Raw genomic sequence first — 15,860 nt, 5'->3', positions numbered from 1 at the left:
GAGGCAGAGCAGGAGAAGGAGGAGGAGGTGACACCATCTAGGATGGGCGCCAGCAGAGGACAGAGGCCACATCCTTTTCTTGCTTCTAGAGGATGACAAAGTCCATTTGTAGCCCCAAGGGCAAGGCCTTCTTCCTCTAGAGGAAAAGGCAAAGCCATTCCCTATTCCTGTAAAGGAGGCAAAGGATCTCAATGATTGATTACTTTATGACATGTAGATGACTCATGATGATGAATCATGATATATATTTATTATATTTTTTCTTGATATTTTGACTCTTGAGAGTTGAAACTGAGTCAAGACTCAAGATTCAAGACTTGATTCACTATTTTGATATGTGATGTAGCACTAGACTTCTTATAGATCTTATATATTAGCTTTCTTTTCATATTTATGTGGCAATGCATTTATCTGATGTTTTGGATACTTTAGATGCTAAAAAACAATTAAAATGAATATTTTTGTACTTTTTAAATTTTGTCAAGTTTTTGAAGATTTTTCAAAATCCTCCCAACTTTAACAATGTTTTCAATTTCCAGACCCTTGTTGATTTATTCACGAGGTAAACTTTTTCCACATGGTTGAAACTATACACTCAGATTTTGCTGTTGTGCTTCAATGGGGAAGAAGATAATAGCAGAACAAGTAAGTTTTCATGGTGATCAATTGATTTTACCTTCTAACTATGAATATTCTATATTTTCTATGCAGGCCAAATTTCCAAGATTTATTTGAGGGTCAGCTTCTGCCATACATCAGTGGGGCAAATCTGTGAAGAAGACACCAAGTTCTATTGTGCTTGTTGGTCGTATATTTCTGACCAAGGGGCTGAGTTTACCATTACTAAAAGGGCGCCGAGTACACTTCATTTTGCTGGACAGAAGAAAGGGTTAAAGAAGGGGGTCGAGTTCTACTTCTCTAAGGGCCAAGTTTTGGCACTGGTTAGCGACCAAGCCTATGGTGGGGTTGCTGTGTCTGTTTCATCCATCTTTGGAGGAGGTCAAGTTGCACTGAAATAGAGGCTAAGAGTTATTTCTCTTGCTAGTTTAGTGGCTTTCTTTATCCACAAGTCAAGACATTGCCAATATTTGGGACAGTGTGGCTGTTGGATAGGAGCTGGGTCCATATCCCCCAGTTCTGCTGGTAGGCATATACCGCTTTTAGAAGCCGAGTTTGTGCTCTTTCAGAACTTAGTGAGCTGCTGGAAAATTTCTGAATCTGCATATCAGGTTCTCTGTACTCTTTATCTTATATCAACCTTCATATCAGTCCACAAATCTGAAGTTGTATCACTTTGTTTGCTCCTAGCAGAGGTCTGTATAATTTCTGGGTGCTATGTAAGTGATATGCTGTTGATTTAAAGTGTATCCATGAGCATTTATTTAGTATTGTCTGTGTCACATTAAATAAGCAACATAAAAGTGCACCTACAGCCAAACATACACCAGCTGTTTGACGAAATGACACACTGAAAGCTCAGACCAAACTCAGAACATTTGAAGGGGAATCCTAAGGTATTTCAAGGGATTATCTTAAACGGAAACCCTAACTTCTATAGCTAAAAGGGTCTCTCTAACAACATTTGAAAAGTAGTTTATTTATAGGAGAAAGTGGGGGTAGTTTCTTCCTACATATGGTGAAATGATTAATATTTGATGTGCCATGGCATCTTATGTTATTTATAGCAGTAGCATTAGATGTTGGTCATGATGTGCTAAATTAGTCATCATTATAATTCATTGGAAAATTTGGGTAGTTGGTTGGCAAATCAAAGGAGTCTAGCTATATAGCACAGGAACCCATTGCCACCCCTAAGGGCTCCTCCCTGGGGTTCCCTCATCACATGATATTTGAGGATTGGTAGGGGGCAGCCTCATGGATGGTGGGAATATTCAGACACCAAACATCCCCAGGGGGTCCCCTGCCAGAATCAAGGACATCCCAGGGACATTTGAGCCTCTCCAGCCTGATGGGGCCCAAAAAATTGTCAAAACAGGCATGATTTGGCACCTATTCAGAAAAAGGTGGGCCCCCATCGGCCCAGCGTAGCAAATGGAGAAAAAAGAAATATATAATAGTAATAATAACTAATGCTAAGCCCAAAATGTAAAATATTTCATTATTCCAACTCCCCCGTCACAATTTATTACTGAGCATTTAAGATAACTATATACATACTCTCGACCAGGACTGTATGGGATGTAAATGTGAAGAAAAACAGGAAGCAACTATGCATTATTGTAGAGAGAAATGGGTACAAATTAAGTACAAACCTTTTTGTCCCAAGAAAAAGTTCCATTTTTAATTGATATAGCAGGCAGGCCTGCCTGAATGGGTGGGTTTGGTTGCAATATTCTTTCTTCTGCCAAAAACAGATCCTCTAGTCTTTTCAATGACACATTAGCATTAACAACCTGCAGACCAAAAACATGCTCATAAAATCAAGCTTTTCACTTAGAAATCAAAGACAGTGTATCTTTACAGTTACATATCTCAAGCAGTTTATTTACCCCAGTGCAATATCGATACTAATATAACTTTGCAGGCATGCCTCCAGCATTCAGGTACAATCAAGCAAATAAAAATAAGCTTTCTGTTAACACCAGATTAAATTGGAGTTGTCTATAATGCGACTTTTTGAGATTCCGGTGACGGAATCCGGCGGAAGAAATTGAGATGAAATCATGATTTGTTGCAGTTAAAATGGTTTTTTAACTGCATATTCGGATTCAGCACCCTGAAAAACCCCTGGGACGCTTTCATTGTGCAGAAATTAGCTATCAAACTTGGATTCCAATAAATTACTGCCGGATTTTCACCGGAAAAAATCGCCGGAAAGGCTTTCAAAAAGTCGCGTTAAAGACTACTGCGATTAAATTTAGGAGCATCTAAATGGAGGAAAAGGAGTAGATAAAAATCTTGAGAAACAGCAATGATGAGGATGATATGTGATGTATAGAGGAAAATGTCACAAAATAAATTAATTCTACACTACAAGATGTCTCCAAACAGGTCAAGAGACATAGGGATGGTTTAGATAACACTTCAATTAATGATTATTGCATAAATCGGAACAGCAGGAAAGAAATTGTACTGAGAGAAGAAGATGTCATTAAGAAAAGGATTCTCTTAGAGGTACTATTTCAATTGCAAAAGCATAATTCTTTCTTGCTGCATGTACTATGAATGCACCACCCTTGTTTAAATATCTATGTGGTAAAAAACCATATTTACAGATAAAAACCTAGGATGTAAGGGCAGAGATTTGCAAACTATATTACCCATTTCCAATAATTAGAAGTATTGTGGACAAGATGAAATTATATAATGTCCATGAATCCGGAACACGACAATGTGGCTCAGAAAAATAATAATTAACAACAGCAATAAAGATGCAAAGAGAAGCTCTAAAAACTGTTAAATATTGTAGCTCAGACAAGTGTTCTAGCCTTGAGAGGTGTCATTGAACCTAAGAACAAAGAGGAATTAATTATCTCCACGCCCATCTAATTTTTCCTAAGATTCAAAAAGGGAAAATGTCTTAATTAAGTCAATTGGTAATTTTTAAATATTTCCTAAAAGTGGATAATTAATTGACATTAGTTGGGATAAGATTGATTGGATCAAGTTAACTTCTAATCTTGGCCATTCAAATTGTGAATGAGATTATCAAGGGATGTCGATGGGCAGCATTGGGTGATATTGACTCTCAAGTGAGTCGAGTTGGGTGAGTTTTCAGTAAGACACTGAGAGGATTTTAGCAGCAGTAATTGAGGAAAGTTTTGCAGGGTTTATTCTTCATCCGAGAAGACTTCCAACTTCTGAATTTTAGAGGGCTTTTCGCTGGCCAGATTATTATCCATAGAGAAGGTCGAGTTATTTTCCAGAGGCAGTGTGAATTTCCAAATTAGCGAGTGTGAGTTATTCGACGCAGTGCGAGTTGCCAGAACGAGTTTCCAGAGGTCGTCTGAGTTTTCCAGAGGCAATGCGAGTTTGTCAGGAGGTTGTGCAAGTTAGCCAAGAAACAGTGCAAATTGTTGGGGAGGTTGTGCAAGTTGCCATAGAGGCAGTGTGATTTGCAAAAGGGAAGTTGGTTTTCCTAGTTTGATTTAATTAGCAATGGTGAAGATAAATTTGCCGAAGTTTCGCCAGAGCAGTTTATGTAATTTCCCAATAGTAGATTTGTTGAAGATAATAATAAAACTCTCAGAGTAAAGATTGGTTTTCCCCACATTGGGGTTTATCCAAGGACATTTGTCCAAATATATGTGTTATTTGTGTAATTGGTTTCTTTTGTATTCCACTGCAAATATTATTTGGTGAACGGTGCTATTTATGTTTTTCTTCATTAGTTTCTGCTGATAAATTAATTTTGTTTTGTATAAGTAATCGGAAAAATTAACTAAGTTAATAGCACCTTCTACGTAGCAAAAATTTCACAAAAGCAAGAACCCAAAATGTAAAACCTAGATTAGAGAGAGTAAATGTTACATTTATCGTTAGCAGCAATTTATTATTGGGGGTCCAAAATTTTAATTATTGGCAATATCGGGGAAATTATCAGGAAATTATTTGGTAAAAAAAAAAAACCTTTTTTTTTTCCAAATTTTTGAACTTCTAAAGCAACATCAACATCAAATATTTAATGAACACATTGTCACATAAATACAAAGATAAAACTACTATATAAGAATGTATAAAATGTCAAGTGGCACATCAATCATTGATACTAGATAGTAGATACTGAAATATGACATTTTTTCAAATTTGTATTCTTTTAAAGTAATAGCAAACATCAACATCAAACAATTAACAAACACATTGTCACACAAATCTGAAAATAAAATTATAAAACTACAACTTAAAATGTATAAGATGTAGATAGTAAGATACTACTACTAGATACTGAAGTTTGAAATATGATATTTGTCATTTTTTCTTGACTCCTCGGTCAAGATTTCTGAGCCCTGACAAGATAAAAGTTAAAAGTTAAAACTTGATACAAAATCACTTTAAAACAATGTATCTCATGAGATGATCATCATGAGCCATCTAGATTCTAAATACTATGAGTCTGTAAAAATAATCCACTAAGCTTGTGGTTCTCTCTTTCTAGTAGTATCATGAATTGAGTTCTTTGCAATAAGGACAATGTCTGGGGTAGTTGTAGGGAAAATATGCACATATGCCCTGGGATTTTGGCAAGGTGGTATTTCAAGCGGGTGATTACGCCAAACATTTTATTTCAAGCGGGTGATTACGCCAAACATTTCATTTCCACAAAGCTTGCACCTTAGCTTTGCTCTATTATCATCCTCACATGGCTCACCATACTCCCACATTTGGTCCAATGGCTTTGCCATTTTGTAGAGCTCTAATTAAATTTTCCGGTTTAGGACCTACCACACAAAACAAATGTGGAAATTCAAAAGCAGATAAGAAGAGGTAGACACTAAATTTATGGTAACACTAATCTTGGAAAACAAAGAAAAGGAAGGGAATTTTTTTATATACCTGGAAATAATAAATATGGATATGGTATACTGGAGTAAATCTCCACTCCAAAAATGCTCAGCTGATGGCAAAGAAAACTATGGATTTCCCCTTGTTTGCTTGATGAAATATGGTCACAATACTTGGCCCTTCAGATCTCAACCCTAGCTACATAAGTATTAAATCCTCCAATCAAAGAGAGAAAAAAGAGGCATATCTAATGAACATTGCATACCCTATACCAGTCTTTCGAAAATCGCGACATTTTTCAAAAAATTGTGATTTTTTTGGCATGGCAATAAAATAGGCTGTTAATATCTGTGATTTTGTCCAAAATGAAAAAAAATCGTGATAAAATCATAAAAATTGCCAAAAAATCGTAAAAATAGACAAAAATTGTGAAAACAAAATGAAAAAATCGTGATAAAATCATAAAATCATCAAAAAATCGTGGGATGCTATTTTAATGATTATCATAAAATCGTCAAAAAATCGTGGATACTAAAAAAATTGAAAAAAATGATTATTTTTTAATTTTTTAATTTTATCGATGTTTTGATGATTTTTACCGATTTTTCCCCGATATTTTCAATTTTTTCCTTTTTCGAACCCTTGTAGATTTTATCTTGATCATGATTTTCGCAACATTGCCCTATACTAGATCTTGAAAACACAGAAAATGAAGGAGAAATTTTTTTTACATATTGGAAATGTGGAAATGGTATATTGGAGTATATATCCACTCCACAAATACTCGGCTAATAACCAATTTTTTCCTTTTTCAAACCCTTGTCGATTTTATCCCGATCATGATTTTCACAAAATTGCCCCATATTAGATCTTGAAAAACAACGAAAATGAAGGAGAAATATTTTTTTACATATTGGAAATGTGGAAATGGTAAATTGGAGTAGATATCCACTCCACAAATACTCAGCGAATGGCAAAAAAATCTATGGTAATCCCTTTGTTCACTGGTTATAGTCAGGTCACAAAGTCACTATACCTCTCAAAGCTCAATCCCAGCAAGCAAAAAACTGAAATTGTTGAGAAATCTAGGGCATGAATAGTTAAACGATTTCTCTGCATGATAATTGCTTGTGATATACTTTTACTTCTTAGCTTATAGTCTTTTCTTCGTTATGTTATTATTGTGTTCTTTTCATCAAGACAATTACCAATATGCACAATAAAAGACACGTGACACAGTATGTAGGCTTGTCAGTCAGGGCCAAAACCTCTCACCTCTTGAGAGGAAAACCTGATAAAAATTCTTTTTCTAGATCTTCAATTGATGAGTACCAAGACCATGACAAAGACCCTTGACTCTAGTATCCTCCCAAGATCCTTGTCACTAACATTTATGTTCTGCCTCTTCCCTTTCTCGACTTTCTTCTTGATCTCAAACTCCTCTCCTTGGCTCCTGTTGAAGAATCTAGGGAAATTAGGCCTAGTATGATTCTTCTTGACTTGATAACAATTTGTGAAGTCTTTTTACAATTTGTCTTGTTAGCTTAATCTTCTTGTTCTTCTTATTAATGCATGTGCGTGTGCTTCATCAAACTGCTACCAAAACATAAGAACAAGAACACAAGATGTTGGCTCTCTACCAGGGCCAAAACCTCTCTTCTCTTGAGAGGAAAACCCTTTGGTAAGTTTTCCCTTATTGAAGCTTCTTATTGATCAATGCCAAACCCTAAACCCTTGACTAGAACATCCTCCAAGCACAAGTCAAGTCCTTCCTCCTCTCTGCACTTGGTTTCCCTGGCAATTTGTCTTCCTCCTTCCAGCACTTCATCCTCCTTCTTCCAGCACTTCGTTCTTCCTTCAACAGTTGATGTAACTTGTTGCACTTGCTCTAGAAGAGACACTTGTACTTCTGATGAGTCCCTTCCCTTATGATGATCCCTACCTCCTCCTTGACCAAATGAGCTCTTCCTTGAGGTGTAGATGCAGACTTGGTAGCACTGTTCTGCAGCCCTAATTCTTGCATGTGTGGGAAGTTTGCTTGATGTAATATGGTCCCTCTCTCCTTCGCCTAAGGACCCTCCTTCTTTGCTTGGATAGGAGGCCTTGTAGGCCTAGATTCAAGCCCAAACAATGATATATGCTTGACTGTAAGTTGCTTTTGTCCTAACCGCAGGCATCCCTCATTTTCCTTCACACATGTGAATGGTATTGACCCTAGAACAGTCCCAAAACCTTCGTTGTCCCTTCTATCCTCTCCGTTGCATTTGGAGGCTCCTTCTTTGTCCTTCGCTCACCTTTTCTCGACTCCTTTTCTTCGCTGATTTCAGAAGTAGATGAATGGGATGATGGAGGAGTGGATAGCCTCTATATATAGAGGACTATCCCTCCTTTAGGTCGACTTCAAGATTGTTGGCCGACTTGTCTTCTTTGCTTCAATTTGCTTCAATTGATGGTGCCATTACTAGGAGGAGGCTTGACTTTGCTTGGAGGTGTGTTCTTTGACTCTCATACATAAATATACATGGTGTAACACTCCCTTAAGGTCTTCAACATAATTCTTTTGACTCTTTGACTCACCTATAGCACTTTAACATGTGCTAGACCTACTTCAATGAGCAAGAAACTCATTGACGCACTTTAACATGTGCTAGACCTACTTCAATGAGCAAGAAACTCATTGACATATATTATAAAAATAATATTTCTTTTCTTGAATAAATACAAATATCAAAAGTACATTTATGAAGACCGAAACTAGTTACATTTCCTTCAATAGCTCCTTCTAGAGAAACTCGGTCTCTATACTTCACACTGCTTCTTCTCGACTTCTCTTAGAGAAACTCAGTCTCTATACTTCACACTAGCTTCCTTTAGAGAATCTCAGTCTCTAGATCTCTATCTCGGTTACCCATAACAAGTATCCCAGAAGAATCCTTCCTTCACTAACCCCAAAAGAAAACTCTCCTCCGCTGACCCAGAAGAAACCTCATTCTCTGCCCCAAAAGAAACCTCTTTCATTGCACCAAAAGAAACTCTCCTTATCCTTTTTCGCACTTCTCTTGGCAGCCTCTTTTTTGCACTTCTTCTTCAACAAATGCTTGTCGAGTTTCTTACCTCTAAGTGAGGCCAAGTGTTGCTATATATACACTTCATCTCATGTCCTTTAGGCCAACATGATCACAAGTAGTTCTGTCGACTTCTTCTAGCATGTTCTTCCATCATTGTAGGTCGACTTGAAGAGGATATGTGACATACTTTACATAGACAATTTTGACCTTTTACGAAGTGTAACATGACTTCATTACATGACAATGACTCTATCATTTTATGACTAGATGACAAATAATTCCGAAAGACTCTCAATGGGAGTCTTGACTCAAAAACAAAATCTCTTGCTCATGAAACCCATGAAGCAAGTCAATACAATAATTTTATTTTTTTATTTTACATCTCATTACATACAATCATAATTACATGCCATTATGAAGACCAAACCTAGTTACACCTTCCTACACTCCCTCTTAACTAGGAAGGTATTCATAATGGTACTTGGACTTTCTCAATCTGAAGAATTTCTCATAAGAAGAATTCGGATTGGTAACTCATTTGTATAGCATCATATCAACCAGCATTGTTACATAGCAAGCACTTGACTAATAGCTCCATCTCTCCACAAAATCTGAGCTCAATGCTGGCGAGACCAATGATTTATAGACACTCTCATCATTGTCTCTCTTGAAACATCCCCTACCCGGGTACTCAAGGTGTGTTCCATGAGGACTATTCTTATCTTGGACTCCCCAGCCCTCAAAGAATATTGGTCCTCCACGACTACTCTTCTATTGGATGTCCTATCTCATCCTCAAAGAGTATCGGATGCCAAATGATTACCCAATCCTCCATTATGTCTTCCCAAGTGAAGATTAAAATGACATGTCTATCTCTCCCTCTCAAATAGGGAGGACATATTCCAATAAAGAGATGTACTCATTCCTACAAAAGGAATGTACCTAAGCTCCCTCTTGGCTTAGGAATTTTCAAGCTTCTTCCATGTAAGAAACTTCTTTTCAGGCTCCCTCTTAACTAGGGACCTATAGCAGCTCCTCATGTGGAGATCATGGAACAACCAGCTGCTTGAAGAGCTCCTTCCTTCGATGTCATGAATTTATTCTTTGTCATGGAGTCTTCATCTTTTGGGGACTTCTTCATAGGGCACAAACCATCCATCACTTTGAACCATGAATTAGTCATGTCCTTATTTCATCAGAAAGTGATCCATCAGTTTTCCATTTGGGTTTGCTTCATGTCATGCTGCTTTCATTATGCCATATTTTCCCCAAGGATCTTACATCCTTCAATATGGTCCTTTTGGAAATCATCCACATATCTTCCCTTTGGAAGTCCTACATAAGCCCATCCAGATATTAGTTCAAAAATAAGAAATGAACACTTAATTCAAAATTACATTTGTGATGGTATTTCTTCATGACATCTTCCTGTAGGCATCAGCATCATGCATGCAAGTTGACACATCTCCCACAGATATCCATTGTCAAGGGTCTCTATCTTTTTCGACTTTCATCGGAGTCTTCATATCTTTTCAGGGGATATTCTAGTCAAATCTTCTTGGACTTCGGATGTTGAATGACTTTTACCTTTTACGATCTCTTCCTTTCTTTTCACACACTTCATTCCTAGGAGCTTCTAATCAGAGTTCCTTAATTGAAGTCAATTTGCTCATGATTCATATGAGAACATATTATGTTCATTCCATTTACTGTGACTTATGCTTTTCTGCAATATTTCAGAGGAGGAGATCCTTTCTTCTTGTGATCATATTTCCCAAGATGGAAATAGTGATCCATATTATCTGCAACCATATGACATGACTTTCATAATATCGTATGCAAGCATACATACCTCATCTTTCCTTACAGTCATCCAGACTTTGTGTAGCAGCTTCATTTGAACGAAAGAACTTTATCCTGTAGACCTACTTTCTTGTTATGTCATCATACCATCATTCCTTGAATCCCACGAGTTGGAATTCGTGATGAAACTCTTGCCTTCCTTTTAGATAGGTGAATCCTCTGATAAGGATTCCATCAAAGAAACTAGAGGATCTTACATGTCCTCACCCAGCAGATGTTTCCTTGACTATTTGATGATCCCAGTCGATGATGACCTCTACTTCTTTCTATGAGTATCACTTGAGATTTCAATGAGGTTTCCAAGAGCCCTTATTCTTTGTAATCAATAGAATTTATTCCAGACATTCTTTTTGCTTCTCATGTCAAGAGCTCTTACTTCTAATGCTTCTACCATGATGCTATAATCTGATGCATCCTATCTTATTTACATTGCTTCCTATTTATAAATTACAAGTGAAAAGTACCTTTTAGTGAAGAAGATCATCTCAGTCATAGTAGAGATCTTTTATTTCTTCCTTCTTAAACTTCTTTGTCTCAAGTTCTTTCACTTCCTCAGTAATATGGGCTTCTTCCCTATCTCTCTTTACCTTGTTACAATTAGGACAATCTCTTCTATAGTGCCCAAGTTCCTGACATCCATAGCATCTTACATTAGCCATGTTCTTCCTTTTCTTTTGAGGAGCAAACTTTCCAAATTTTCCTTTCCTTCTTGCCATAGCAACATGTATTGAATCTGCTCATTTGGTACAACATCATCCTTTGCCTTCAGTCTGGTTTCTTCGATCTTATAGAGTGACCATAGATCTTGAAATAGAGTAGAATCTTTCTTCCCATATAAACTTGAAGTGAAGTTACCCCATTCTTTTGGTAATGCATTTAGCACCACTATGGTCATCTCTCTATCAGACATGACTTTTCCCAGCTCTTGTAGTTGATCTCAAATTTATGATATCCTCATAAAGTATGAAGCTATTCCATCTTCCTTGGATATCTTTAGCTTATAGAGTTCTTGCCTTAATGAGATTACTTTTCCTGCAGTACTTATGGAAAACAACTCTACCAGTTTGTCATATATTGATTATGCAGTCTCCAACTTTGATACATATGGAAATAGAGAGTCTTTTATAGCTTCCATAAGAATCCTTTGGGCTCTCACTTCTCCATTCATGAATCTAGCACATGCTTGAGTATCTTCTTTTGGAGGTTGGGTTATCGACCCTTTGATGTTATCCATGACCTCATTCTCAATAAGATTTAGGTCTGTCCTTTTCTTCCATGCAAGGAAATTTGCAACCCCAACCAATTTATTGCTTTCCTTGCAAAAAGACATTTTGTTATTATCAAATATAGTCATAGACTTACTTGAGAAATTGATGCTTTCTTCCTCCTTAATCTTGATGTTGATAGAAGATTTGCTTCTTGAGTGATTGATGAGAGAGAGCTCGATTCACGATCCTTCTTGAGTGTTTTAGCCTTCCTTCTTTTTTGAAGATGTTTGCAAGACTCTTGTTGGTGTAGATTTCTTCAATCTAGGGTTTTGAAGATCTTGATCTTGGTAGCCCTTTAATCTGCTACGATCCTTCTTCCACTGCTTGATGTTTCCTTGATTGAATGCCCCTTCTTGACTTCAGCACCTAAGCTCTGATGCCATGTTGAGAAATCTAAGGCATGAATAGTTAAGCAATTTCTCTGCTTCATAATTTCTTATGATATACTTTTACTTCTTAGCTTATAATCTTTTCTTCATTATGTTATTATTGTATTCTTTTCATCAAGACAATTACCAATATGCATAATAAAAGACAAGTGATACAGTATGTAGGCTTGTCAGCCAGGGCCAAAACCTCTCACATCTTGAGAGGAAAACCTGACAAAATTCTTCTTCTAGATCTTCAATTGATCAGTACCAAGACCATGACAAAGACCCTTGAATCTAGTATCCTCCCAAGTACCTTGTCACTAACCTTGATGTTCTACCTCTTCCCTTTCTCGACTTTCTTCTTGATCTCGAACTGCTCTCCTCGGCGCCCTCTAGAGAAACTCGGTCTCTATACTTCACACTGCTTCTTCTCGACTTCTCCTAGAGATACTCGGTCTCTACGATCTCATTGGCTTCCTTTAGAGAATCGCGGTCTCTAGATCTCTATCTCAGTCACACAGAACAAGTATCCCAGAAGAATCATTCCATTACTGACCCCAGAAGAAAACTCTCCTTCGCTAACCAAAAAGAAACCTCCTTCACTGCCCCAGAAGAAACCTCCTTCGTTGCCCCAGAAGAAACCTTGAATCTCGGTCTCTAGATCTCTATCTCAGTTACCTAGAAAACTCTCCTTCACTGCCCCAGAAGAAACCTCCTTCACTGCCCCCAAAGAAACTTTCTTCGCTGCCCCAGAAGAAACTCTCCTTATCCTTTTTCTCACTTCTCTTGGTAGCCTCTTCTTTGCACTTCTTCTTCAATGAATGCTTGTCGAGTTTCTTGCCTCTAAGTGAGGCTGAGTGTGGCTATATATACACTTCAACTCATGCCCTTTAGGCCGACATGATCACAAGTAGTTAGGCCGACTACTTCTAACATGTTCTTCCATCGTTGTAGGCCGAATTGAAGAGGATATGTGACAAGGTCTTGGAGGATACTTCACATATACAATTTTGACCTTTTACAAAGTGTAACATGACTTCATTACATGACAATGACTCTATCATTTTATGACTAGATGACAAATAATTCCTAAAGGTTCTCAATGGGAGTCTGGACTCAAAAATAAAATCTCATGAAACCCATGAAGCAAGTCAATACAATAATTTTATTTTTCTCTTTTACATCTTATTACATAAAATCATAATTACATGTCCTTATGAAGACCGAACCTAGTTATACTTTTCAACAGAAATGACCAAAATAAACCAGACCCAGACGCTTAAATTATCGCAATAATTTTCAGAAATTATCGCAATAATTATGATTTTGCCAAATTATCACAATAAATACCGGCAATAATATCAACACAAGTGATTTCAACAATAATATCGTGATAAATCCGATATTATCGCAATATGTGCAACACTGGAGTAGACAATAAGATGGGACGAGGGTGATTTCATGTCAATAAATCTTAACACCAAAACATGGAGACTTAGGCACTGAAGATAAATGGTCATTTGCACACATTTTGATGCATAAGCTTTCATGGAGGATATTTTTTAGCAATTTTTCACATCTTCCAAGGAAATTTTGCATATTTGGAAGCATACTCATCTTCATGGGTACTTTTCATTTTCTGCAAGGCACGTTTTACATCTTTGGAGGCATGGTATCATATGTTAAGACTCTCTACAATAAATTATGGTGGAATGCCCTCCATAGGATGAAACCACATAGCACATGAAACCCATCTACATGGTCCAAAAATCACTCACTGATGGAACACGCTTCATCCAAGGAAGACATTATAAAGAAAAGGACTTAGTGGCTGCCAATGTCAAACATTTGCAGCCCACATTTGGTACATATCTCCATAAAATTATTGGAGTGACTTTCTTAGAGGAGTCTAGCAAGCATTCTTTTAATGGTTTCATATGATGCATAAGCCCAATTACAAGGGGGAATTCAATTGAGAAACATTTACAATGGCACACTGGGCAATGAAAAGAAATATTCTTATGTAGAGATCAACTTAGAACAATGACACAGCTATTTTCACCCTCTGAAATAATAATGAATGCTTGTTTAGTGGAACACCCTAATTCTAGGACAATCTATACTTCTATTAATATTTTATTCTATGAAAAGTGCAAAGGAAGCCTGCAAAAATAAGCCTCCTATCCGTTTGCAAGGTGTTTTCATGGTAGATAAAACCCTAAACCATTGAGTCATAAATCAAAGATATCTTGTGCAGGATTGGAGCTTCATTGAGGAAATATACAAGGCTGAAATCATCAATTGTGAGGCTATTGTTGCATCTTGTTTTCCTCACTTCCATGCTGGAGTTTTTCATTCTGTTATAGGCTTTATATTCCAGAACGAGCATTCTTTTAATGGTTTCATATGATGCATAAGCCCAATTACAAGGGGGAATTCAATTGAGAAACATTTACAATGGCACACATGGCAATGAAAAGAAATATTCTTATGTAGAGATCAAATTAGAACAACGACATGGCTATTTTCACCCTCTGAAATCATAATGAATGTGTGTTTAGTGAAACACCCTAATTCTAGGAAAATCTATACTTCTATTAATATTTTATTCTATGAAAAGTGCAAAGGAAGCCTGCAAAAATAGGCCTCCTATCTGTTTGCAAGGTGTGTTTTCATGGTGGAGAAAACCCTAAACCATTGAGCCATAAATCAAAGATATCTTGGTTGTGGATAAACCAGCGGTCAGATAAGGCATTTGGCCTTCAGTTGTGGAAGCATTGAACTAAGTAAAGCACAAGTCCTGACCCCATTCTTAATGTTAGATTGTTTACTCCACGCCATACTGACATCATAATAGCATTTGTGTGCTCAGTATATTTATATAAATAAATTATTTTAAGCATAAATTTAACATAAAGTAGAACAGCTCAGGTACCTGAGTTATCAAGTTTGGGAACATAAAGAGTGGAAATCTCAATACTGCAAACAAGGAAAGAGACGAAAAGGCTTTTGCAGCTGTCAATTGACCACCAAGCAAAGTATACAGCCCAAAAGCAAGCACAGTAACAACGATTGGAATACTATTCAGAATGAAGCTGTTGCACTGCAAAATAATAAGAAGTTATTAGAAAAATCATGAATTATCATGCAAGCGTAAGAGGAATAAATTGATGGAATAAAAAACATTGTAGACAATATTTTGGCAACATAATTTCTATGAGTTAAGAAAAAAAGAAAACAATTTCATGACAACAGGTAAAACTAAGGCAATCTGAATCTATACCGATCCCAATAATTGTGCCTTCCTAAACCAGCTGAGCTCATCATTCCTAATAGTCTGGACCTTTGACCGAAAACTATTTTCCCATGCATAGCATCTGTAGGAATCATAGGAACATCATAAGGAATCCAAGCACAGATAAACAAAACTTATACAGGGGTCATGGTTTCTTAATCACAAGAACTTACTTGACCGTGTCCATTGCAGCCAGAATTTCATTCATGAGACCAATCCTCTTGTCTGTACGCTGCAATGCTTCCTTTGATAGTTTTTGCATCCTACTAATGATAAATGTCTGACCAAACACAAGAAGTGTAAATACAATGGTGTCCATGCTTCCTTTGATAGTTTTTGCATCCTACTAATGATAAATGTCTGACCAAACACAAGAAGTGTAAATACAATGGTGTCCTTGTTACATGAATCGACAAAACAAATATAATAGCTTATAAAATTCAAAAATAGATCATGATAAACACAGTTATACAAATAACATCTGAGGCATACATAATATAAGACGAGATAAGATAATTTTATTAATGTCCAA

The 15,860-nt window shown here is 36.8% G+C and overlaps 1 protein-coding gene across 2 annotated transcripts in view; it reads right to left on the bottom strand.

Annotated features, from left to right (window-relative positions):
• The window catches only part of LOC149225390 (ABC transporter C family member 2-like), a 500,427-nt gene that overhangs the window by 133,806 nt on the left and 350,761 nt on the right, over positions 1-15,860 (bottom strand). For both annotated transcript variants that reach the window (XM_089377078.1, XM_089377079.1), the window contains exons 13-16: positions 15,502-15,608; positions 15,317-15,410; positions 14,969-15,136; positions 2,274-2,414 (exon numbers count right to left, since the gene is read on the bottom strand). In XM_089377078.1, the coding sequence (XP_089233204.1) occupies positions 2,274-2,414; positions 14,969-15,136; positions 15,317-15,410; positions 15,502-15,608 (510 nt within the window). The remainder of the gene's footprint in view (positions 1-2,273; positions 2,415-14,968; positions 15,137-15,316; positions 15,411-15,501; positions 15,609-15,860) is intronic.

This window comes from Pinus tabuliformis, chromosome J (assembly GCF_031772625.1).
Source record: "Pinus tabuliformis cultivar Carrire ecotype Pingquan chromosome J, CPIR1, whole genome shotgun sequence".
Lineage (NCBI taxonomy): Eukaryota > Viridiplantae > Streptophyta > Pinopsida > Pinales > Pinaceae > Pinus > Pinus tabuliformis.
This window is presented reverse-complemented; position numbering and strand designations above follow the sequence as displayed.